The 26,489-nt window shown below is 44.8% G+C and overlaps 1 protein-coding gene across 7 annotated transcripts in view; it reads left to right on the forward strand.

Annotated features, from left to right (window-relative positions):
- LOC117705549 (guanylate cyclase soluble subunit beta-2) overlaps window positions 1–26,489 on the forward strand; it is a 53,958-nt gene extending 27,469 nt beyond the window's left edge. For all 7 annotated transcript variants that reach the window (XM_034498278.2, XM_034498277.2, XM_076930882.1 and 4 more), the window contains 12 exons: window positions 2,386–2,485; window positions 3,355–3,551; window positions 5,256–5,367; window positions 6,574–6,677; window positions 8,353–8,569; window positions 10,956–11,276; window positions 14,006–14,154; window positions 14,889–15,035; window positions 16,488–16,642; window positions 18,199–18,350; window positions 20,861–20,956; window positions 26,187–26,489. In XM_034498278.2, coding sequence (XP_034354169.1) covers window positions 2,386–2,485; window positions 3,355–3,551; window positions 5,256–5,367; window positions 6,574–6,677; window positions 8,353–8,569; window positions 10,956–11,276; window positions 14,006–14,154; window positions 14,889–15,035; window positions 16,488–16,642; window positions 18,199–18,350; window positions 20,861–20,956; window positions 26,187–26,332 — 1,896 coding nt within the window. In that variant the 3' untranslated portion in view covers window positions 26,333–26,489. The remainder of the gene's footprint in view (window positions 1–2,385; window positions 2,486–3,354; window positions 3,552–5,255; window positions 5,368–6,573; window positions 6,678–8,352; window positions 8,570–10,955; window positions 11,277–14,005; window positions 14,155–14,888; window positions 15,036–16,487; window positions 16,643–18,198; window positions 18,351–20,860; window positions 20,957–26,186) is intronic.

Consider the following 26,489-nt stretch of genomic DNA (forward strand, 5'->3'; position numbering starts at 1 on the left):
CCTGGCCTGGGAAGAGCTGATAATAGCTTATGCAACCAGATTAGGGTTGGGAAAGTACCAAAGGGGAAAAACTTGGCAGGGCCAAGAGCCAGAACTGGGAGCCATCCAACACTGATTAACCCATGGGGTGATGGACTGAGATGTTAGAAAACTAAATTCCCAACTGGGATGTGTCCTTCTGGAGTTTATGCCTTGCTGGTCTTGGTAGAACTTACTGGAAATTCAAATGCCTAGACTTTGTTTTTAGACATCAAAATGCTTTACTGTAAAAAAATTTTTTTAGTCAGTTATTGGATGCAGTATTCAGCCATAGCATAAATAATAGTTTATTAACTTATGTAAAACAGTTCATTCTTATGGCCCTTTATAACTGACCAAGATCTTTCTTAATTATTTCTGTATTTTGTGTTCATCAGCACCCTGCACGGGTGGTCCTGTGGATAAGATGAGACTGTGCTTGCTAACGTGCCTTCTTAATTATTATGATAATAAAACTGTTAACCTGCTGTCTTAAAAATGTTCACTGAAGCATAGACTGTTTCAGTCTGTGAGGAAGCTGAATCACTACCTACACTAACATACTTTTAGAAATATAAAATAAGTATTTGAAAGTCGAGAAGAAACCCGTTTGCACTAGGGGCCCAGCACCAGGAGGGACAGTACCCTCTTATACCTTTTCCCTAACTTAGACCAAAGCCCAGTGTCCTGGATGCTGAGTTGTTTCTGAACAAGCAATAGGGGACTCCCTGTTCATTCCCTCAGAGAACCCTCCAGAGACTTTTTCCTCAAAAAAATTTCCCACCTGTCATAAGAGGGCTCTGTTGAATTGTCTACAGTTATTTCTGGACAAATAATATTTCTTCTGGCATGTTCTTGAGGAGTCTAGTTTTCAAGGGGGAACCAACCTTGAGGACAAAAGTGAGCTGATTCTTTCCAGTCATGAGGTCTCTGAGCCACCAATCTTCTAGAGTAAGAAGGCTCCCATGACTTGGTCACAGGCCAAGTCTGGCCACAGCTAATCCTTGGGGGTAGATAGAAGCAGCATGGCTAAGGATCACAGAGGCTCAGCAATTGTTCTCTCCTTAATCTCATTTTAACTTCCCTGGGTGAGCCCAGTGGCCAAATGCCAAATGTTCAGGGGGTGAGATGCAGGGTAGACTTACTCAACAGGAGCTGAAACGGTCATGTTATGTGACTGCAGAAATGATGGTGATATGGCTGTATGTGTGGTGATTCTATCTGTATAGTAAAGGGCACACACTATTGTAGTTCTGGGTTGCTAATGGGTACATACCATTGCTTCACAGCCCGTAAAAAAACGTAGCTCATCACACAGCTATACCATTCTTGAGCATATAACCAAGAGTTCTAGGTCAGCTAGAGAGACACTCCATGGTTATCGCTGCACTATTTTAACAGCCAGGAAATGAAACCAGCCTAGATGCCCATCAATGGACAAAGAAAATGTGGTACATATACACAATTCAGTTTTATGCAGCTACACCGAAAAATAAAATGTTTTTGGGAAAATGAGTGCACCTGGAAATAATTATGTCAAGTGAAATAAACCAGACTCAGAAGGACAAATATTAATGTGTATTGTGGCTCCTTTAATCCCAGCATTCAAAGACAGAGCTGGGCAGATTTCTGTGAGTTTGAGGTCAGCTTGGTCTATACAGTGAGTTATAGACTAGTGTGGCTCTACAGTGAGATCCTGCCTCAAAAATAAACTCTACAAGGAGGAGACTTGTAGAGTCTCAGTGACTAAGGAAGCTTACTGCTCTTCCATAGGACCTGGGCTCAGTTCTCTGCACCTCCATGGCAATTTACAACCATTTGTAACTCCAGTTCAAGAGGATTCAATACTCTCGCTGACCTCCACAGGCACCAGGAACACATGTGGTACACACACACACACACACACACACACACACACACACACACAGAGAGAGAGAGAGAGAGAGAGAGAGGCAGAACACTAACACACATAAAATAAATATGAGTAACTCAAAATATTTTTAAAACTTATGTACATGTACATATACATATATGTACATATGTTAAAACGTATGTGTTGGCATCACAGAATAGGAAACGGGATCATGAAAGAAATGAGAGCTCTTAAGGAAGCAGAAGTGATGGAATACTTGTAATAATTAAGTCAAAGGGTAAAATGAGGAAGGATGGGAGCCAGCTGGAGGGGGTGGAGGACCAGTCTAGGAGGAGACTGAATAAGAATAAAATATGATGTGTAAAGATGCTGTGGTTGAACCCACTACTTTGTATGATAACCTAGAAAAATAAATATATATTATGAGCCTATAGAAACCATAATATAAACAATGTGTATTCCCTGTGGGGAAAATGTGCTTGTCTGTTAATTAGGAAATGAATGCACCGTCCTTTCGTGTGGAGGGAGGAGCTGACGGGGCAATGCTTCTCCATTACTACTCAGACAGACATGGTCTGTGTCACATTGTACCAGGTAGGAAATGGATTAGCCCATCCCATAGCTCTCTAGAGTGGCCACACATCTGCGGTGAGCAGGGTACTCCACCTCCCGTAGTAACTGACTTTCTTGTCATCATGAGCTGAATGATCTGGGGATTTGTAGAATTTCTGGAACACCACTGAGAGACATGTTCTTTAACTCTGCACAGTTGGTTGCATAGCTATGATAATTCTGTGGAGACTTTTATATCTATTGACTTCTTTGGTTTTTAAATCAGCATTGTAGAAAAGTCTTGGTACATAGACTGTTTTTGTTATTTTACTTCAAACCCAATTACTTCTATATTCTAAGTCCACACAGTCCTCCATGGAGGTGCATATCCAGCCCTAAAGCCCTATCTAGGTGCTTGGGTGTTGCATACTCTCCTTAAGTACCCTGCTACTCTGTTTGTAGATGTTGCTGATCTTTTGGTAAACACTGTGTTGATGGGCAACTTCATACTTCATACTTGCTTTCTCTATATTTTGTATTTTACGCCTGAGATGAATTCCCAAAGTAACAATTTTGAATGCATGATCTTTTTAATGTATTTCTAGTGGAATTTTGCTTCTATCATGTATGGAGTTTGCTTAATGAGTTAGATGTTTTCCTGAAATAAAAATATGAATAGATGTTGAAGTAGAAATTATAATGACAGGGAGATATTTGGTATTCAAACTCACAAAACTTAAATCTCTGAATGCTCTTGACCCTGAGCCTTCATAGGATGCCTATCTTGAGGCATGAGCTAAGGCTTGGTAATCTGAAGGACACGCACCAAGTTGTACACCAGGGTATTGTGGTGCCTTGTGTCAGTGTGCAGGCTTCTGCCATTCCTCACCACGGGCGTCATTCTGTTGCAGGCATCATTGAAGCTGTGGCCAAGGACTTTTTTGACACTGATGTGGCCATGAGTATCCTTGATATGAATGAAGAAGTGGAAAGGACAGGGAAGAAAGAACACGTCGTGTTTCTGGTTGTGCAGAAGGCTCGAAGACAGATAAGAGAGGCAAAGGCAAACCGGCTGCAAGACAGTGAGGACATCCAGGCAGACCAGGAGGTACTGAATGTGTCTTCAGAGAGCACAGTTCCCTAACTCTTGAATAGTGGAATTCAAGGCAAGCTTTCCCAGGCCTGGCTTTATTGACCCCAAGGACCAGGTTATTCTGGGTTGTGATGGGCTCCACTTTGTGCTGTAAGATCCTTCACTACAGCACAGATATCTCTCTACCCAAGATAGATATCCAATGTAACTAGACCCTTACCTCTTAGTTGTGGCAATCAAAAATGTTTCCAGGCATTGCCAATGTCCCCAGAGTAGAGGGTAAAAAAATCACTCCTAGCTGAGAATCAAAAAATCAAGGTTAACTTAATGCAGACTTTTTAGGATATACTTGAGCCTGTAAAATGTTCACATATAGAAATAAAGCTGGATATGGCAGTTTATACCTAAATGCACTTGGGATGCTGAGGCAGGAGGATTGCTATTATTTTGAGGCCAGTTTGGGATAAAGAACTTGAAACCTCAACAACAACAAAACATGATAAAGGATTTGAAATTGGAAACTTATATGTTATGTCTTAATCCTCTTGTTATGAGTGGGCCTATCAGGTCCTCAGTGCCCACATAGCAAGTGGAACCAGTTACAGGTCTAGTGTGCAGACAAGAGCCCGTCCTTGGCCACCTTAGCTACAGCTTATAAGGCGATCATTGCCAGTTTAGATGCTACATGTGTTAGGTTAAAATCTCACTGAATCCATGTAGCCTCTTCAAACACACAGGTAAGACTGGGATTCCTGAAGACCTTGGGGGTTATGTCTTACAGTGTGCAAAGCTGTTAGTGTTTGCTCACTGGGAGAGTGTTCAACCCCAGGGAGAGAGGGTTTTTTTTTGAGAGTGGTCCCAGACAAATGATAGCCACCAAAGCCACTCTGAGCCAGTAGCTTCTGAGTTTGTTGTCTTAGATCCAAGAAGGAAACAAAGAGCTCCTGAGGTGGGGGAAGGGTTTCAAGAGAGGAATATTGATTGACTTGCTGCTTGTCTATGGGAAGTAGATAGACACTAAAATCATCTTTTTTTTTTGGAATAGGCCATTTTTAATGTATCACAGTCTGAACCATTAAAAAGTCCACAGACCCCCTGCATATTCACTTGGCCCAAGTTGAGTATCCATCTAGGGGAGGACGATGTATGCTGTGTGATCAGCTTCTGGTCCACCAAGAGCCATGTACTTTCTGCCTAGGGAGAGGCATCCCCTGTGTCAAGAGGATGTTCATTTTGCATGTGAACATCTTCCGTCTGCCAAATGTTTCTTGTAGTTAACTAGCCCACCCCTGTGCATCTTCAGTTGCTACAAACCTTTTGCTACGGTAAAGGAAGACTGAGGAGAGCATCCTTCCAACTGCTTTCTCCACATTTTGTACTCAGCACTGGGACACAGTCTCAGAGCAACACATAGGAAAGCATGAGCCGCTAAGCATGCCCTGGAGTTCTTGCAGAAATACCTAGCTGCCTTTGGTAGAAAAATGGGGTGAGGATTAATTGGGAGTACATCTGAGAGCTCCTGGCTCTCGATAGAACTGACCTTGAAAGCACTCACACTATCCTCCAGCTACTGTCATGCTTCAGTGTATACAGATGGCTCAGCAGCCGCAGCAGAGGCAGCCTCTGCTGCCTCCGCCTCTGCCTCCACGGTTGCCGCAGGGCTTGTTCATCTCCAGTCCTGTGACCAGGTACCTGAGCCTCTTTTCCTTCCCTCTGCAGACTCTCCAGGGAACACTCCTTAGGATGAAGGAGAGATACTTAAACGTCCCTGTTTGCCCTGAGGAGAAATCTCACTTAGCTGTTGTGAGAGCATCAGTCCTGTTTGGAAAAGGTAAGCAGGCTGCTCCGCTGGCTCCAGCTCTTAGATCAGAACAACTGCCTGGTTTGCAGGGGAGGAGCCCCATACACAAACAGGGCAAAGCTTTCTGCAATTTCAAAGCCCCTGATTCCCACAGAGCTTGGGTTTGGCATCTGTGGTCTTAACTTTTAAAATCAGCTTCTAACTTGCCACAAATCAGCTCTTTTGTTTGTGCTGGGTGACATGGAGACACTGTCATCTCTGTAATCAGGAAAGCCACTAGCTTGAACTCAGTCCCAGATACTGACTGTGATGCAGAGGCTGGGCACAGACATGGTGGCCATAGTGAAGTCTGCATTGCTTCTGGACCCAGACCTTGACTGGGGTGTGTTTCTGGACTGGAAATCTGTGGCTAACCACAGCTGGCCAGCAGTATGAAGGACAGAGGGCAAGAACCAAGAAAGTGCATTTCTGTCTCTGTCTCTGAGAAGCTGTGACATGGGACAATGGAATCCCTTCCAGCTTTCCATTCACAAAGTGAAGGTGGTAAGCTCATCACACCGGGTCTTTGGGCACTGAGCTGACCTGCCAGCCAGCACCTAACTCAAGTCTGAATCAGAGCTCTGACCCAGTGGAAGAAGGGAGCTAGATGCTCCTTGTCATGGCCTGGTAGGTCAAATGACAGGCATCTGGGTGAAGGTCTGCAGGGCTCAAAGAGCTCCATTCTGAGTCCTTCAAGCTGTAGCAAACACAATTGACATCCTTTGTCTAGGAGATTTTCATATCAAAAAGGTTCCATTGAGAATCCACAACCCCTGCCAAATGGGACTGTTGGTTAAATTTTCACGTGCCACCCTAAACTGTCAGTCTAAAAAGCTCCATGGCAAATGTCCCTGATGCAGGGCCCGGCACACACTCGCTCCTCTTCTGGCGCATTGTCTGCTTGTCACCGTTTCAATGCCAGCTCTGTTTTCATGGTGAGACATACTCAATTGGACCAAAAACTAACTCTTCAGCAGCGGGCAGAAACTTGGCAGGGGGCAGGAGGGCTTCTCAACCTGGTCGCAAATTTTCTGTTTGTTTTAATTTGGACAGTAATTGCGGTGGCCATCTGGAGAAGCTGGGGGAGCCTGTGCTAAAGAGTGGGAGTCACACTTACCCTGTGACACACTTAAGATTCTAACCCTGTCCAGGCAGCTCTGTGGGGGCTGCTCATTAGGGCTTTCTCTCTGTGTCCAGGGCCCCTTGGGGACACCTTCCAGCCTGTCTATCCTGAGAGACTGTGGATTGAAGAGGAGGTCTTCTGCAATGTTTTTCCCTTCCACATTGTCTTTGATGAAGCAGTAAGAGACCCTTTCCCTCAGAAGCTTAGGATAGGGAATAAATCAGCATTGGGGAGTCCAGTTCATCACTATTACTGCTGGAAGGTCTTAGATCCCTGGGTTCACAGGGCTTAAGAGACTAGACTTTTCCCCCAGAGGGTCCCCTGACCTTACTTTATGTTATAGACTCTTCTGGAATTCATGATCTTCTTAAGGTAAGCATAGCAAGGAAGTTGAACCAATGAATAAATGGAAAGGTTTATGATCAGAAAGAAAAGTTGAAGGAGGACTTTAAAATTCGCTTCAGAAAAACACATCAGACTACAGCCTATACCCATGGTCCTAAAGGTGACCTGCCACCCTCTGTGACTGCAGCAGATTCTCAATACCACCATGCTTTATTTCCTGCATCTTAGTAAAGCTTTCTGCTGTGTTCTCTCTCTCTCTCTCTCTCTCTCTCTCTCTCTCTCTCTCTCTCTCTCTCTCTGTGTGTGTGTGTGTGTGTGTGTGTGTGAATGATCATTTAAATTTGATTGCTATTCATTTCCCAGGATAAAAATATCTTTTTTCTAGAGCTTGTGTGTGACAGCTCACATCCATAATCCTAGCACTCAGGAGGCTGAGGCAAGCATCAAGTTTACAGTCAGCGTGGGCTACATAGCTAAAGACAAAACAAACCAGATGTAGATATAGATGAGATAGACACGGGAACTGAGTTGACTTTTAAAAACTCACCTAAAGGGCATGTAGGCAAAATGAATTTGGTCAAAATGAATACCAGTCAAAATGTTCAGCCACTATGAATTTCTCTAGTGTTTATTGGAACTCATATGCATATCTCTGTCAGCTGACTGGGCAGCATGAACTCTATGGCATATACTCACCTAAGGATAGTATCTTCCCTCAGACAAGCAATGGAATCATGGCGGTAAATAAACAGCCCTAGGCAGGAAACAGAATTTTAAGTCAGTGAATGCCAGCGCTTCTCCAACGCCGTAAGATTATCATTACTTGTGCCATTAATGTTTTCAGTCCACCTGGATCTAAATGTTCCCTTTTCAGGTTTTGTGTATAGAATAACTGAAATTGAATGATGCATGAGGTTTATTTCTGTAGCTTACCTGAGTTCTTATGGTTAATAAAGGCTCTGAGGCACTGTGCTGGTATTTGACATGTGATGTCAAGGTCCCCATTCCACACTTCCTTCTGGGCATTCTTTAGAGAGAGCAGAGAAACATTGCCCTGGTCCCTGGATGAACTGGTGACAGGTCCAGAATTTGCTAGTTTATGACAGGGGTCAGGGGTTGTATGGGGGTGGGAGGTATAGGAGACAGAGAGAGAGAGAGAGAGAGAGAGAGAGAGAGAGACAGAGACAGAGACAGAGACAGAGACAGAGACAGAGAGAGACAGAGAGAGCATAGAATGAAGAACCATTGGCCTTGTTGAGCCTGAATGTCTCTTGGAAGTCAGACTGTGCTTCTGAGCCCCTTCCATGCTATTTCATGCCTCTTCCAATGTCAGCTGCAGATCTGACTGCATCTGACATTAAATTATAGTTCTGTTGTGTTTATTCCATTATTGGCCTTCCTTCATCCCAGTGAGTCACAAAACAGAGCCACATTGTCATATCTAAGGGAAAGCTAATGGTGAAAGTCGCTTCCTGTTCTCCAGACTGACATGTGTCCTCTGTGGATAGCTAAGGGTCAAGCAAGCCGGAGTGAATATTCAGAAGTATGTCCCTGGGATCCTAACCCAGAAGTTTGGACTGGATGAGTATTTCTCTATCATCCACCCTCAAGTCACTTTCAACATCTCCAGCATCTGCAAGTTCATTAATAGTCAGTTTGTCTTGAAGACACGAAGAGAAATGATGCCTGAAGCATGGAAGAGCCAGCCGGCACTCAAACTCCGGGGTAAGAGCCCATGCCTTTTCTTTCTCCCTGTTAGGTCAGCCAGAATGGGAAGACAGCTTTTCAACTTCCCCCAAGCCAGGGAAGGGACTATATTGAGAACAAATGGGGCTTCCCCCCTCCCTGATATTTATACTTGGCCTGATCAGTAAATAACATTTTATATTTTTAATCATTGCTGGTTTAGACATAAGTGGACTAAATAATAATTGTATATATACATATAAGCATATTATGTGGAAACATATATATTTCAACAGTATATGATATGATTATACTGTATACTAAAATATGCAATTGTAATTATAAATTTTATAGTTATAAAATTCTGCTCTCTGTTACATGAGAGATAATATTATATTAATTTAGTGTTTATCCTTTCTAAAGCAACAAACTCATCTAACATACTGGTAAGGAACACATTTTTTTGGTTTTGTTTGAATTATGATAGAAGTTTTTCTATATTTTAATCTACACTACAGATGATTGATATTAAGAACGCTCACAATTTGTACACACACTGCTCTAGTCATCTCCAGAACATTTTAAATATCTGCAAAATTCAAGCTCTGTTGTTTATTAAACAGTTGCTTCCAGTTCCTCTGGTGACCAACTTGCTCCATTCATCTCTGGGACTGTGGCTTCTCTAGGTACTCAGTAAGGGAGTGGAGTCTTCTAGGATGTGTTCCTCTGCAATTGACTCATTTCCTTTTTCTTTGAGGCTGAGCAATGGCCCAATGCCTCCTTGTCTCTACCCATTCATCTGCTGATAGATCTGCCTTACTTCCTCTGGTTCCTGTGGCTATCTGTGACTATAGGTGTCCAAATGTCTATCTCCTTCAGTCCTGTATTTCAGTTCTTTGGAGCATGTAGAGAAGTGGACTTGATAGACCATATAGTAAGTTGATGTTTTTTAACTGAAAATGTTTTCCATTCAATGTATTTTCATCATGTTTTTCTCCTCCCCCAATTCCTCTCAGATCCTCTCTGCCTCCTATCCACCCAACTTCATGTTGTCTGTCTTCAAAATATATAACCAAAAAGAAAAGAGAAAAATAAAACACCAAAACCACATGCAACACACACACACACACACACACACACACACACACACACACACACGAAACCAAAATAACAAGCAAACCACAAACAAGACAAAGAAAGTAATAACAATAAAGTAATAACCCCAACAAAGCAAAATGAAATAAAAAGTCTACAAAAATCTCATTGAGTTTGTTTGTGTTGGCCAATTACTCCTGGACATGGATCCCACCCTGAAGTGTGGTTGATATACCCAGGGCGACTTCATTGGTAGCAGGTATCAGTTGTAGATAATTTCTTGGTTAAGGCTAGGAGATTATGTTCACCTCCCCCTCTCAACACTGGGTCCCCATTGAGCTTGGACCTATGTAGGTCTTGTGAATGCTGCTGGTTTCTGAGTGTTCACATGTGCATCAGTCCTGTGGTGTCTGGAAGATGCCGTTTCCTTGGAGTTGTCAATCCTCTCTGGCTCTTAGAATATTTCTATCTCATTATCCCCTGAGCCTTCAAGGGAGGGATTTAATAAAGATGTCCAATTTAGCACTGGGCGATCTAAAGTCTCTTACTCTCTGCACATTGTCTATTTCTGCATCAATTTCTCACCTGCTACAAGAATCTTCTCTTGATGTGGGTTGAATGAAGAATTGATCTGTGGCATTATATAATGTACATATGTATGTATGTATATATGTATTGTATATAATGTATATATGTATGTATGACATATATAGCACTGTGCCATTAGAAGTCATTTTATTGTCATGCTTCTTTAACAGAATAATAGTATTTATTATGTCCATGACCTATCTAGTCTCAGGTTCTTGGCCAGTTTAGCAGTGTCAGATGTGGGTTCTGTCTCAGGGATTAGGCCTTAAATCTCATCATGAAGTAGTTGGTTCCTCCCATGACATTTGTGCCACTAGTGCACACATACAAAAAAGTGTATCTTGGAGGCAGGAATAGGGGTGGACAAAGACTGAAGAAAACCTTCAAAGAAATAGGGAACTCTAGAGAGTTTCATCCAAGACTGAAAGCCTCAGGAAGCAAGAATTCCAGAGGGAACATTAGGTTCACACCTAAGACAGTAGACGAGCAAAGCAAAGAGAAGACCTAGCTGCTGGGGTTGGCATCTCAAGCTCAGAACTGCAGTCACAGGAAGAGCTGCTGTGTAGAGTGGCAGTGAATGAATGGAGAACAGAAGTGTAGATGATTCTCGTGACACATGGCTAAGAAGGATGGAGCAGGCTGTGCACTGAGTGGCTAAAGGGCATGTGGTATGGGTGATGCTTGCCTCTCGTTCCATCTTGAAGACATTCCATATTGTCATATTCATCTCTGTGATGGGCAGGCCAGATGATCTGGATGGAGTCTCAGAAGTGCATGATCTTCATGTGTTCTCCAAAGCTCCGCAGCCTGCAAGAGCTGGAAGAGAGCAAGATGCATCTTTCTGACATCGCTCCCCACGACACGACCAGGGATCTCATCCTCCTCAACCAGCAGAGGCTGGCAGAGATGGAGCTGTCCTCCCAGCTGGAGAAGAAGAAGGAGGAGTTGCGTGTCCTTTCCAATCACTTGGCCATTGAAAAGAAGAAGACAGAGACCTTGCTATATGCCATGCTGCCTGAACATGTGGCCAACCAGCTCAAGGAGGGCAAAAAGGTGGCTGCAGGTATGTATTCTTCCTCTTAAGGTGATCTTGGAGTATAGGGAAGATCACACTCATGATAAGTGGTGTGAACTTTCAACCTAGGCAGATCTGGACACGATTTCTGGCTTCATCACTTAGATGTGGCACCTTCTTGGGCTAAGTGGTTAACCTGTATCTCCTTCATTTCTCTTCTCTATATTGGAGATAATAAAAATGATTCAAGTTGAGTGTGGATTGTTTCCAGAGCAGGACATGGACAAGGAGGCTACAGGGCTGCAGTGATGACTCTGGGTTCTTATAGAAAAGGAAATTGTATGCCATTTTGAACACAGTGAAGATGCACTGAAGTGTGTGTGTGTGTGTGTGTGTGTGTGTGTGTAGTATAGGCATGTGTATATGTCAGTGTACTTGTGCACTTGGAGATCAGAGATGTCTGTCTCTTTCTATTTCTCCCTGCCTTCTTCCATTGAGACAAAGCCTCTCACTGGTATCAGAGTTATGCTAGAGGACAGCAAGCCTCAGAAATCCTCTTGTATCTAACCCTCCCCACATTCAGGCTTTTGGATGGCTGTCCATAGATTTCTATGTGGGTTGAAGACTTGGACTGAGATCCTTGAGCTTACTTTTTCAACTATGCTCACTGGCCAGTGAGATCTTGCGTCTACCTGTCTCTGCCTCCTCCAACCCCAATCCTAGGACTGTTACTTACAGCCCTACACAGTAAGTAATCTTACCCTCTCAGCCATGTCTCTGCTCCCAAGTTTATTTTCCTTATAGTAGAAGTGGCATGACTAGTTCCACATATGCCAGTTTTGACTGTGTTGTAGTGAAGAGGGAAGACTGGGTGCTTATCACATAGCAGTTGGTGATAAAGGCCTGTGCTAAGACTCCATGAGGGGGACCAGCAAGATTTTATCTTCATGTAGTAGGAATGGTCAGTGGTGAGGACTCTGAGGTTGCTAGTCTAGAAACCTGTGATGATTTATCTCAAGATGGAATAGAGAGTTGGGAATATGTCTCAGGGTAAGAGCACCTGCTCTGTAAACATGAGGACCCAAGTTCAAATCCCCATTACCCACATAAACAGTGCTATATGACCACACAGAAGAAAGTGAAAAAAAAAAAAAAAAAAAACTGAGCCATACAGTGAGAAACACTTAGTTCAAATCCTGAGCATCCACATAAAAAGCTATATGTGCCAATAACCACAGCACTGGGGTTGGGGGAGCCACAGACAGGTAGATGCAAGAGCTCACTGCCCAGCCAGCCTAGGAAAAGGTGAACTTCTAGAGTGGTAAGAGACCTTGCTTCAAGGCAGTAAGTCAGAGAGCAATAAAGGAAGATACCCAACTCTTTCTTCTGGTCTGTGGGCTCATGCAGCTGAACTTTCATGTATATGCCACACACACACACACACACACACACACACACACGCACACGCACACGCACACGAAGGATGATCAGGCCCGAGGCAATGGCAGTTAGGTCAGTATAGAAGTGTCGAGTGTGAGATATCTGCAGAACCTGTCATAACAAGAGCAGTACGTGGTAGGAATTGTAGGCATAACTAAAGGGAAAATTCTAGCATAGAGCTATATAGGTCTGGAATCTATGGCACTGTGGGTAATAGCTGATCTCGGGCTCTATGAATGGTTTAAGACTATCTGATTAATTTTTTGTCAAGTTGACACAAGCTGGAGTCACCTGGGATGGCTGGGGAGATGAGGAGGATCTGGGAGGAGATGAGAGAGAAAAACCATGGTTAGAATGTATTGTATAAAAACAACCTTATTTTCAATTTAGAAAATGGCCATAATGTAGAATAATAAAAAAAAATCAACCGAGATGAGAAGGCTGAGAAAAGTGGAGGTAGGAATGGCGGTCATGTGGCAGAGATCGGTGGCAGAGGGATACACAATGAAGAAGTCGCCCACGATGTTCCTGGTGTCAGCTGTCCACTTAGCACATAGTTCTTGAGTAATTTCCCATGCCAAGCCCTGCTCTGCACACTAACAGGCAGCAGGTATCAGTACAGACAGTCTCCCATCTTAGTTCTCACTGAGTTGAGAAGAGTGCTCAGGCAAAGGGACAGCAGATGTGCAGGCCCCAAGGCCTGAGGTCCTCCTCACGCTGAGATAGCCCCAAGAAAGACTGTGGGCTGGATTAGAGCAAGTCAGATGGAGTTGCTGAGACATAGGATCAGATAGAAGGGTCCCATTTGTAGGGTATGCTAGAGATTAAAATGAAGTGAGGATTATTAGTTTACTGAAATCTTTGTCTGCCATGTAGAAGTTAGTATAATTAGGGACCATGCTAGAGAAGGAAAGAAAGGAGAGAATGTAGCAGCCCTGCCGTTTACCCGGGCAGACATTCCTATAGTTCAGGAACTGCTTTTGGACCAAAGCAAGTGGACCCTTGCTAGGGGCCATTTCTCTTAACCCATGGCACTTGTCACGTCTCAGTGGGAACATTTGTGTACTCATCTGGTTGCATCCATCACTAGCCCAGGAGCTCCTAAGGCCCAGAGCTCCTTTTGCCTATTTCATGATTCTTGTGATATGCCGACTTTCTTACACCAGGAACTCAACGTAAGTGCTCACATCTGTTGACTAGATGGGGAGCCATGAATAGCAGCCAGCTCAGTTCCCCCAAGGCACAGGCAGGCTTGGACTTCAGAAGACACCAAAATCAAAATGCATAGAATTATTATTCGGTATCCTTGGCTACCACTGACATAGTTTCTGTTGCAGGAGAATTTGAAACATGTACGATCCTTTTCAGCGATGTAGTGACATTCACCAACATCTGTGCGGCCTGTGAACCTATCCAAATAGTGAATATGCTGAACTCAATGTATTCCAAGTTTGACAGGTTAACCAATGTCCACGAGGTCTACAAAGTAAGTGTGTGTGTGTTTGTGAGAGAGTATGTGTGTATGTGTGTGAAAGAGAGACCATGTGTGTCTGTATCTGTGGTGTGTGTGTGTGTGTGTGTGCACGCACAAGTGTGTGCTTGTGAGTATGGATGTGCATGGTTATGGTGTGGCCTGCTTCTGAGATCAGACCAGAGAGGAACCACTTAAGCCCATTTTCCTTTATTGTATCTGCACCAGTCTGAAAAGGAGAAGACACACAGGAAGTGACAGAAGTGCTTTAGGAATCCTCCCTTTCATAATACCCATGCTCAGATGGTATTTTGGTGCCTCTTGAGCAGCAAACAGTACTTTCCCAGGCATTTAGTCTCCTGCTCAGCAGAGAGTTTCATCCACATAATTTATTATCTAATATAGAACATCAAATGACTACCCAGAAACTATCGTCTCTGGGATTCATTTTTTTCCAAAATCAGATATGAGGTCGGGGGTATGGTTCAGAGGTAAGTTGCTTGCATAACTATGTGGGACCCTGGGCACTGAAAGAAAACAAAAACAAAAATCATAAAAATCTTTTGGCTCTCTTGTGTTCCTTCTTCTGTGTTCCTGCTCTTTATTTCCCCAGCAAAGAGTCAATAGCTTAAAAAGATCTTATTGGCAATGTCTGGGAAATGGCAGCCACATGTAGGTGTTTGGTGTTGTAGTTGTGTTGGTAGCTGTAGATGTCTAAAGCTCACTGAACACTGTCTTTGCCCCGGCAGGTAGAAACAATAGGTGATGCTTACATGGTGGTGGGTGGAGTACCAGTACCCGATGAAAGCCATGCTCAAAGAGTCGCTAATTTTGCTCTGGGGATGAGAATTTCTGCAAAAGAAGTGATGAATCCCGTCACCGGGGAACCCATCCAGGTAGGGAGCAAAAGAGCTCTTCATTTAAGACAAATATTGCACACAAACATAAAGTTCTAGTCTGTCCAGGTCAGGACTGGGGATGCTACAGGGTTCACAGAGCATCGTCTATCCAAAGTCCTCCCTTCTCTGGTTCATGCTCCTAAGCAAGAAAGCTACAGAGAAGGCTCAGCTTCCCCAGGCCTCAGAGGAGGCTACTGGCTCTTGAGCTTTTCCTGTGGCTCAAGGACAACCTTCTTTGTGATAGCATGGTGCTGAGCACACCTCATTTGCAATCTGTAATTCTTGCTCTTTTGGTCAAGCATCACAGTGGGGGCGGGGGCGGGACTAGGCTTTACTGAGCAGTCAAAGATTCTGGCTTGGGGAAATACTTGTCTCGAATGTCCCGCATGTCCCGACAGCTCAGAGCCCAGCTGAGGTATATACTGTTACTGATAAAGATGGAGACCTGGAGAGGCAAACTTGGACTATTTGGTGGTTTGGTTTTAGTAAAAATTAAACATGCATTTATTTTATGACACAGGTGGCATCTACATTTTTAGGTTATTTTGCCTGAAAAGAATTAAAACACATGTTCACAAATGTATTTCACAAACTGTTTGTAGCTACAATATTCATCATAGCCCCAGATTGGAAATAACCTAACTATTTACAAAGAGGAGCATGGAGGAATGAACTCTTCCATCCTTCCTATTGGGCAATAAAAATCATGACTATAGATATACATGCCACCATAAAGGGATCTGAAAAAGCATATGTTGTTTAAATGAAACCAGATATAAATTACTCTTTATAAAGTAAGAAATCAATGATCTCTTTTAGAAAGAGGGTGGGGTTGTGAAACTTTTCCTGAGAGACATAAACAAATATTGATCTCATGTGGGACACCAGTTACAGACCAAAGGAGAAACTGACCTAAGACTAGCTTTGTGAGTTTATTGGGGTTACTTGCAGGATCATCAAATGCAGCTGTAGCACTATGAAGCCTACCCAAGTATTAGTGGCAGCTCATGGAAGCTGTCCCCTGGACCCCAACTCTGACACTGGTTTCAGGTAGCTCCTGCAAAGATAGTCTCCCTTTCCCACAGCCACTGCTACTTTTACAACCTTTGGGGGACCTTGTGAACCTCAGGGCTTTCTGAGATTCCCCGTCCTTCTCCACTGCAGTAGCTTTCTGAGACTCACAGGTTTCCCTTCTCCCTTCGATAGAAATGCTTTGATTCTGCTTGTAGCAGGTTGGGGGAAGCTAACTAGAAAAGAGCACAAGATAGTGTAGAATAGTTGTGGACTATTCTACATTTCATTTTAGAAATGGTCGCAGTGATGTGTGCACTTGTTAAACCTCACAGGGCTCGCCGCTTTAATATGTGTATTTTCATTTGATCTGAACTGTGCCTTCAAAGGAAAGGCAGAATTTAATGTTCCCTTTTCAATGAAGTTCTCTCTATACAGATCAGAGTGGGAATCCATACTGGACCAGTCTTAGCAGGTGTCGTGGGAGACAAGATGCCTCGGTATTGCTTGTTTGGTGACACTGTAAACACAGCCTCTAGGATGGAAAGTCATGGCCTTCCCAACAAGGTGCATCTGAGCCCTACAGCCCACAGGTTGGTTATCTGTTTACTTAGGCCCTCATTGTCCTGCCAGCTTCCCCGAGCCACCCTCTGCCTAGCAGCATGGGGAAAGACAGAAAAGGAAGGGGCTGTTTCTTCTCCGGTGCTGCAGGAAATATTGTATTACAGGCCTTCTACCATAACTTGTTTGCAATCCTAGAACCCCTGGGCTAAGCCCAATTTGTTAAAAAAAAAATAGAAAAAAAGTTTTATTGGGATAAGACAGTGGGACTTTGGGAAAATAACCTGTGTTGAGCTGGATGGAGGAGCAGTGTGTGTGTGTGTGTGTGTGTGTGTGTGTGCCCGTAAATAGAAGGTAGAATTAGCAGTGAGGTCTCTGTGATACAAGAGCTATGCCTTTATTTACATGCTATCTCTAGCTGATGTCTCTGTGAGTCAGGCAATCATGACAGAGATTGTGGCTCATGGTGCCTGAAGCAGTGACTTCCTGGTCTTCCACAGAAAAATCTTATTGGCTTGGTTTAGTGAAGGAAGAAAGAGAATTCATAGTTGTTTTTGAAACAGAACAGATGTAAAGGCGTAAAGAACACTGTCTCTTGAACAGTTAGAGTTGGGCACATTTATATTTAAGCTCCTACTGGTTAACTGCTTTGCTGTTGAACAGCTCCATGAAGAAAAGCCACTGTCACTCTTACTCACATGAAACACATTTAAAAAACATTCCAGTGGGTTTTTGTTGGGTTGTTCCTTTTGGTTTTTAATTTTTCTAAGAGAAAGGGAGAGAGAGAGAGAGAGAGAGAGAGAGAGAGAGAGAGAGAGAGAGAGACAGACAGAGAGAGAGAGAGAGAGAGGGAGAGGGAGAGAGAGGAGAGAGAGGAGAGAGAGGAGAGAGAGGAGAGAGAGGAGAGAGAGGAGAGAGGAGAGAGAGGAGAGAGAGGAGAGAAAGGAGAGAGAGAGGAGAGAGGAGAGTGGAGAGAGGAGAGAGGAGAGAGGAGAGAGGAGAGAGGAGAGGAGAGAGAAAGCATGGAGTTGGATGGTGGAGAGGATTTTGTAGGAGATAAGGAAGGGAAAACTCAATCAGAATATAGTGTGTGAAAAATTTATTTTCAATAAAAAAAGAGCAAAGGAAAAAATCTGAGATTAAGTAAAAACAAAACAAAACAAACCAACCAACCAACAACAAAACAATTTGCCTCGGCTCTGAGAAGGCCAAGGTTCTAACCATTCTACTTCCCCACCAGAAGAATTAGAAAGTGGGATATAGGAGGTTAGGGGGGGTCAATATCCAGAAGGGAAGGTTTTATGGAGATGCCTGAGCTGAATCTTGAACAAGGACTTGCACAAAACTAGGTTGCTGGAGAGTAAAAACCAAGCAACAGGGTAGAGACAGGTCTTTGGGTCCCCTGTGGCCACTCCCAGCCTTCGGCACCTTGCTCATTACACTGGTCCTTCATGCCTCTCTCCTTCCCCATTGGGTCCCTCACTCTGATGTCCCCACAGGTGTTACCTCAGATCCTCCCTCCTCTGTGATGGGTCCAGGACTGGTCTGTGGTCTTTGATACCTGACATTTGTTTTTTTTTTAATCTAGAGCCCTGGAAAACAAAGGGTTTGAAATCGTCAGGAGAGGAGAGATAGAAGTGAAGGGGAAAGGAAAGATGACCACATACTTTCTGATCCAGAACCTGAATGCCACCGAGGATGAGATAATGGGGCAACCTTCAGCTCTCCCCGCCGGGAAGGGTAAGAAAATCTGCTTGTCTTCAGTACTGAATGCTTCTCACTGAGCTCTTCAGAGGTGTCTGAAGTGGTCATTGGGTCAGACAGTCAGCATCCAGGCAGTGGAGCCGCAAGGGTCAGCTCAGCAGTCTTTCCTTGTACATCCTGGAACCCGTGGACTCATCCTCACAGGATGCATCTGCATCAGTTTTGATGCACTAGTCTACCAACGAGATGAACTTTCCCACAGATGCTCCTGTGCTAGGAAACTACTCTGATTGCTTTCCCTGCCCCCTCACCCTCAAAGAGGCTCTCAAACAGGCTCTCCTCACACACTAGAACCTTCCGCCTTCCTCATGTTTTTCTTATTGTCAAAATTAGATAAGAAACAGAAAAGTCATCACTCACTAAGCTTCAAAAATGACAAGACAGTAGGACTTTAGGATAAAAACCTGGTAGTGAGTTGGACCAAAGAGCCACTGTTTTGCTTGTGGTGCCCATAACAAAAGCTGGAATCCAACATCGAGGTTCCCAGTGCTTCAAAGAAAACCTGGTCCATCCCCTATACTTGGGGCCTGCAGCTGCTGCCCTAATTAAGAGAAAAATGCTGGCCTCAGAGGAAACCCTGTAGCAGGGACAACCTCTGTCACCTTTGAAGAAAGCAGAAGGAAGTGGGTTCAGCCTAACACTTGCTAATCTCCAGCTGCTTCAAGACACCCCAAAGGAAAAGCTCTCAATCCAGGGGCCTCTTGTTAACATAGCTAATACATGCAGGATGACTCTTGACATGTGACACTTGACAATGACACATGAGCTACAGCTCCTCTCTTTGAAAGTGTTGTGGGTCCAAAGAAGAGGTGGCTGTTGGTAGAGCTTTAGGGGTGGACTCCAGGGCGCTTTTTTCCAGCTTCCATTCAGTTAAGCATCCCTGGGAGGTGAGGTTAGTTTAGGCTAGGTTTTTCTAGATGGAGACTGAGATGAAAGGGTCTAATACAAAACTATGACAAACCCTGGTTTCAAACACCAGAGGCACTGCTCTTCAGTGTTTGAAGCCCCATTTCTACGCATCACGCCTCTCTCCCAGCAGCATGCCATTGTCAAGGGACAGAGAATAGTTTTGCCTTTTCTCTTCTTGATTGTTGTGTTTGAAGTGGGTGGAAGAGGCAGTGCTATGCGGTGTGACGTGTGACAGTGGGAGTGACAGGGGCAGGGCAGAGGTCTCCAGGAGGTTTGCCTGGCTCAGTCGCTGCTGTTCGGGTCTATGCCACTCACTTGCAGGGTCTCCCATTGCTTTCCAGGCCGAGACTGGCTGCTAGAGGCTGGTCATGGCTAGCAGAGCTAAACCCCTACCCAGTTCTGAGTTGGGAGAAGGGAGCCCAGAGATAAGCAAGAATGTCCTGTCTGGAAGACCTTAATATGGAGCCCAAGAAACAGGCTGGTGGGAGGATGATGGAAAGAGGGACAAGTGGTGGCTCAGTATCAGGCCTGAAATAGAACTCTATACAAATTAGGAAAATGTACCCCTTTGGAGGGTGGGGGCTAGATGGTCACCAGGGATAGCGCATAACAGAGGGAAAAGGCACCCTTTCTTCTGGACAAAGACCAGCCTACTCCCTATTCCCATTGGTTAGGTAGCGCCGTGCAGATAAAGTGTCATGCACATCCCCGTACAGCATCCTCCAATGGGACCAATCATTTGCTTTTTACACACTGCCCCTGCCATAGCCCTTTCCTTCCTACAGTCTTGAGTTTCCTATCATAAACCTTCTCCTAGGTTCCAGGCCATGGCATTCCTGTCTCTTGGACTGTCCTGTAATGCATGAAGTACAGTGACAAAGCCTCCAACAATGGAAAAGCTTGGGGCTCTCAGGAGACATCTAGAAAGATTCTGATTCTTAAGGAACATGGTAGCCTCAGGGGTCCTGGGCGTGTTCCCCCAGTGACCATTGCTGTATCTGAAGAAATATGATGGAGTTTCTCAAAGCCAGCGATGGAGGAAGGGACAAAGTACCACTACTACTTTTCCAGAGCCCACCTCTTCACTCATATGTCCCCAGGTGATACACATGTTGGTGATTTGCAAGATGCAAGGAGGGTGGAGGTTCAGTGAACTTCAGGCGGCTCCAAGATGCATGGGGTCTAATCCTCTTGAGGTTCAGAGCTGGGAAAGAACAATCCAGAGTGGAAAATAAGACTGTAAAAGAGACAGACTTAGCAGTGTCTCTTCTGTGCCTCTGTGAAGGTGACAGCCTTACCAGACACTACAGACCAAAAGAAAGCAAGAACTTTTGGAGGCAGCTGTCTCCCAAACAATGCCCTTTCCCCAGCAGTCAGAAGCAGGCACATTCACGCAGCTTTTAGGGGCATGAGGATATTTTCTATGTGTCTCTCAGCCTTCCTGACCAGGCATTTTACCATTGGACCTGCTGTCCTTCATTGGATGACATGAGGTCACACTCGAGGGTTTGCTGCTGATAGAGACATCTGAGGTCCCCTCAGCCTCATGGCACCTTCTCTCGTGCTTTTTTTTGCAGAAGCAAGTACTCCTGGAAACCAAGTCAGGAAACCCTGTGTTGTCCTAAGGAACACAGACCATCAGCAACAAGTCTACAACTGTGATCCAGCAGATGGTGAGTGTACTGAATACTTTCACCAGACACCCACAGTCAGCTCTGTAACCCCATGTAAGACCACAGATTAGATAGGGTGTATCTCACTGGGATCCGTGGTGGAAAAAAACAGGAAAGGCCAGTCTGAGTAGAATTTAGGATCCTAGAGGAGAATGCACCTGACTTTCTGCTTACTGTGACCTGAATGAGCTTTGCTTTTGAGCTACTGCTACCCAGATGCTCCTGTTAGTAAGGACAGCTTCATCCAATACCTGCAAAGAAATAAATGCTCAAAATACGTTGATATCTATGTGCCCACCAAGTGGCACCAGAACCCTCAGTAAAGTGCCTTCTTTTACTACAAAGTTCCAAGCTCTATATGACCACTCCTTGCTGGCCACTCATACAGGACACAGCTACAAAGCATGGCCCTGGGAACCTTATGCTCCACTTTGCTCCCAAGGTAGGGATGGAAGAGCTTTTCCGGTTCACACTCACTCATCTCATCTTGAGGAGTCCTTTAGCACTCTTAGAAGCCAGTCTCAAGAATAGCACACTATGTGGCTTTCAACATATAGTTAGAGGAGGAATGGAGACCCAGGAGTGGGCCCAGCATGGTGGCAATCACTGTCCACCCTCTAGAAACCAGGTTATTTACATTGTCTTAGTCGCTTTTTGTGTTGCTGTAATAAACCACCATGACCAAAACAACTTACAGAAGGAAGGGTTTCTTTGGGCTTATGATTGCAGAGGGTTAGAGTCCAAGATGACAGAACAGAGGCTACGGGCAGGGCAGCAGGCATGGCAGCTGGAGTAGTGCCTGAAACCTCACACTGTTTGTGACAGGAAGCTGAGAAAGTGAACTTGAAATGGCATAATGCTGTGGACTAAGTCCTCTAGCAAGGCCACACCTCCAGAGTCTCCCCAAACAGCACCTCCAGTTGGGGACGAATTGTTCAGGTATCTGAGCCTATGGGGGACAGTCTCATCCCAACCACACAAATCACTATGGGATTAAGCTTTGGAGGTAGGCAAGGCTGCCACAGGGGAGTGCGGCATGTATCTTTTCAAAAACCTTGGTTGCTGAGACAGTTTCTTAAGACAAGCGAGACGATCTATGAGAAGAGTTAGGACAGATTAACATCTTAGTAATCTGTGTGAAGAGCACAGCTGCTGTCATTTTTAGCAGATAAAGTTTCTTGAGTGACAGGTGAGCCCTCATTATTAGGCACTCTCCCAGAACCTAACGATTCCCCTCTGGTTTGATCCCAGAAATCAAGGTTGAGAGATGACCATCCATTCAACTCTGGAAAGAGATCACAGAGAAAAACTTGTTTAGAATCAAGGATGAGGGGAATTTGGGGTCCTGGCTTATAAGAAACCAAGAAGAGGTCATCCATGATGGCCAGGGGGCATTTCTCTCTCTTCTGTGCTCCCAGACTTCCTAGGCCTGCACACATTGTCAGTTCTATAAAGGACAAGATTATACCATCACAGATACACACAACAAATGTTTCTCTTCACTCCAGAAACAAAGTGACCAGGCCAGATACTGTCCTAGGATTGGCTGGTTCTTGCTAAACTAAGTGCAGGAGATCGTCTGCTTCATGTGGATTGTGTTTATGTCAAGAGGACCAGGTAGAACACATGGAACACAAAGTCAGACTGTTTCAGATAGGGATGAAAGCCAGGGAGGAGACTGAGTAGTGGAAAAGACCACGGAAGGCTCTCTAGAGGTGCCACACTGAAGCTGAAACCTGGATGCAGGTTGCTGCATGCCTCCTTAGACTGGAGCTGCCCAGCAGCACCGTGTACTAAGATGTCACAGGCTTAGAGATTTCAAGGGAGACCAGAAGCTGGCTTTTTTGTTTGCTTGCTTTGTTTTGTTTTCCTGGAAATCTTTGGAAGAGGATGGGAGTGGTAAGGGATACAGGGAAAGAGATAGCTCAGGACTTCCAGAAGCTTTGGCCTTGAGCCTCCTCATTCATATGCAGAACGGATGAGCATGAAGTGTGGGGTAAGTCAAGGCATTGCTGGGCACTTAGGAGCCTTTCAAAGGGAAGAGATTTCAAGTATTGGAACTCTTAAATGGACCACACATTGCCCAGGAGAGCAGGTCTCTAAGCTTTTCAGGGCCCCAGGAAGGTCAACAGTAGAATTTTCAAGACTTCTGTTACACAGAGCTCTTCCATGGCAGACCACCAGTGGGGCCAGGTAGGGCTGGGCATCTTGTTTAGAGGCAGGAGTCAAAGTAACTCTCTGCTGCCTAGATTCTGTGTTTCATCTAATGGCTGCTTTTCTGCACACAGGCCAATGGGAGGAGAAAGAAACCAACTCTACTTGGGAAAAATTGGAAGGAAGAGAGCTAGTAGCATTTGATGGATGATTTTACAGTAGGGATTTTGCTCACTTGTCTGATTTGACACTTCACTCATAGGACACAACAGTGGTGCACCCAGTCCTACAACAAAGGCAGGACACTTGGAACTCAGAAAGGCTCTGTAACTTATATAATGCATATAACTGGCGAGTGAGTGGAGCCCACCTTGAGCTTTAGGATTGGCTGTCATGGGCAGACCACATGTATGTTAATCTACTTTGGGTTACAAGTCAAGACAATAGTACAGTTTTTCCAGATGCTGGACTGTCCTATTTGACCTTCTTCACTTTCAAGTGCTCAGTTATGTCTCCTCATATTACTGTGGGCACTGCCTGAGACAGTTTCTCTTAACTAAGTGTGATTAATGTAGATGTTAATGACAGATCACATGGAATGTAGCTCCACATGAGAAGCAAGTATCATACATACGGTGGGTGAGTGATAAACCATCAGGTGTGTACTAGAAAACCCATGGAATGAGCAGACAGCCATATGGGTCATGGCCCCAAACCCACAGCTTTTCACAACTTTCCCTGTGTCTTATTTAGAGTTTCTATTGCTGTGAGGAGACACCACGACTTACAGCAACTCTTTCTTATAAACAAAACGTTTCACTGGGGCTGGCTCACAGTCCATTGTTGTCATGGCAGGAAGGATGGCAGCGTGCAGGCAGACACCCACTGCTGGAGAGGTAGCTGAGAAGTCTACGTCTGGATTGGCAGGCAGCAGAAAGAGACAGTGAGACACTAGGCTTGGATTGAACTTCTAAAACCTTAAAGCCTGCTCCTACCACCTCCCCCAACATTGATACACTTCCTCCAACAAGGCTACACCTCCAATAATGCCACTCAGTCCCTATGTGTCTATGGGGGCCATTTTCACTCAGACCACCACCCCCTTGTAGTATGACATAAGTGTCCCATGGTGTAAGCAATCTCCTTCTCTCTGGGGTTGGCAGTAGATGCAGCTCTTCACTTTGTACAGTTACTCCTGTGCATAAGGTGTGATGTCATCCTGGTTCCACTGCTAGTCTTGTAGGTTTGCAGGCCCGCTTAGCTCTTAGGCAGCTATGCAGTATTCCCTGAGGAGACATAACTCCAGGTAGGGCACCGATGATAAAACAAAGACATGATTTCATCCAATCACAGAAGACTTGACGAGTCACCAGGAGCCACGTAGTCAAAAGCCCCATCCATTAGTGATGATCCCTACAACCATTTGCCCAACGGCAGGCAGCTCTACTCAAGAGTCTTCTCTCACTCTAGGCTTGGGGAGGCTGTGTGAATCATAGCCTTCAGAGCTTCCTCATCCTTTTAAGCTTTTGAAATTATAGTAAATATCAGGTTTCCAAGAAACCTAGTAGTGCAATAAATTCCATAGTTAAAAATGAAAGAAATAAAGATTATTAAAAATAATAAAGCCAGGCAGTGGTGGCGCATGCCTTTAATCCCAGCACTTGGGAGGCAGAGGCAGACGGATTTCTCAGTTTGAGGCCAGCCTGGTCTACAGAGTGAGTTCCAGGACAGCCAGGGCTACACAGAGAAACCCTGTCTCAAAAAAAAAAAAAAAAAAAAAAAAAAAAAAAAAAAAAATCAGCACAAAACAAAAAAAAAAAAAAAAAAAAAAAAAACCAACCAACCAACCAAACAAACAAACAAAAAAAACGCACAACCCTATTACTTGCATGGGTAATAGTTGCTGGCTGGACAGCATTCAGTGTTTGCCTCATGCGTGCTGAGTGGTGGCGGAGCGGGAGATGCTGTGGATATCAGGTGAACTTCAGCTAGTGGCGTCTGTACTTAAGCCACTCCACTTGGATAACACTCCATAAGAACACCATATTTGAAAACAAACGTGTACATCTGAGAGTTCTGCGGACCTCCATTCTGTGTCACTTCCTAGGCCCATTTAAACTGCACATAACTGTTCCCCTGTCGCTGCCCCGAGGCAGGTTCTATAGCCCAGGTTACCCTCTTTGCTCCATCTTCACCTCTTCTGAGGACACAAGGCTGGAGGGCCCAGAAGCCCCAGATTTCGAGCCACCTCCTATATTCATGAACTACTTTATTCAACAGGACCGTTCACATGAATACTGCCCCATGCTCCTCAGCTCTTAAAGTGAAAGTGATCACAATGCAGATCAGTGAAGCCTAATGGCCCCCACCCCACGCCACAGAAGCCCACTGACGCACATGGAGAGGGAGAGCAGATTTGATTGATTGCTTTCTGGGATGCTAGACGTATGCAGGCCTCAGTCCAACATAGGAGCCTGTTTGAACTTAAGCGTTTCTGGAACAATGGGTGCTATAGAGAAGAAAGTGGAGATGACATGTGACGGAAACCAGAGATGCTGCAGGGTGGGCAGGCAGCAGGGCTGGGGGCAGCCTCTGTCATCCAGCCTCCTGTAGCCATACCCCTCTAACCCTACTCTCCAGGCTCACACCCCAGAGGCATCCTGTCCCAGCCTGCTCTCTGGTTGGAGTTTTTTCTCTTCGTGGGACCCTGTGTTAATCGCTTGGTATAAATCATCAATTCAATTACTAGTTTCTCCCATTTTACAGATTAGGAAACACAAGACTCAGAGTAACTTAGTCACGGGCAAGCAGTGCCACATACCCCAGTACATGACACCGGGTCTGAAGCTCATCCCCTGTGAGTTGTGCTGCAGTGCAGACGCAGTGACATGGTAACTCAGCACAGCAGAACAAACGGTAGAGGGGTGAAGCTTGCAGAGGTATAGTTGTAGCTGTAAAGACTTTCTTATACAGAGTGGCCAAATTGTGTTCCCAGGGCCCTGGCTCCAGTGGGGTTCCCCTGCAGGGAAGCCAGCTGGAGTCCTTATTCACTGACATTTCTGTCTCGTTTTTTTAGCTTCTGATGAAGTCACACTTGCCGGCAGCCCAGTGGCAGGGCAAGACTCCACAGATGCAGCCACCAGCCAGCCACCATCAGACGAGACCAAGACAAGTGTCCTTGCTAGTGGCCCTGTGTTGTCTGCCTTCTGTGTTGTGCTGTGATCAAGAGAAAAAGTGAACCTCTGGGATCCATTCCTGTGTTCCATGGCAGGAAAGAAAATTGATTTGTAAAAATGCAGATGTTCAAACTGTTTTTGTTTCCATATCTTCCTTAGGACCCTTTGAGAATAAAAAAAAAAAAATTAAAAATGAAACACAA

The sequence above is a fragment of the Arvicanthis niloticus genome, chromosome 3, assembly GCF_011762505.2.
Source record: "Arvicanthis niloticus isolate mArvNil1 chromosome 3, mArvNil1.pat.X, whole genome shotgun sequence".
In the NCBI taxonomy this organism is placed as follows: domain Eukaryota; kingdom Metazoa; phylum Chordata; class Mammalia; order Rodentia; family Muridae; genus Arvicanthis; species Arvicanthis niloticus.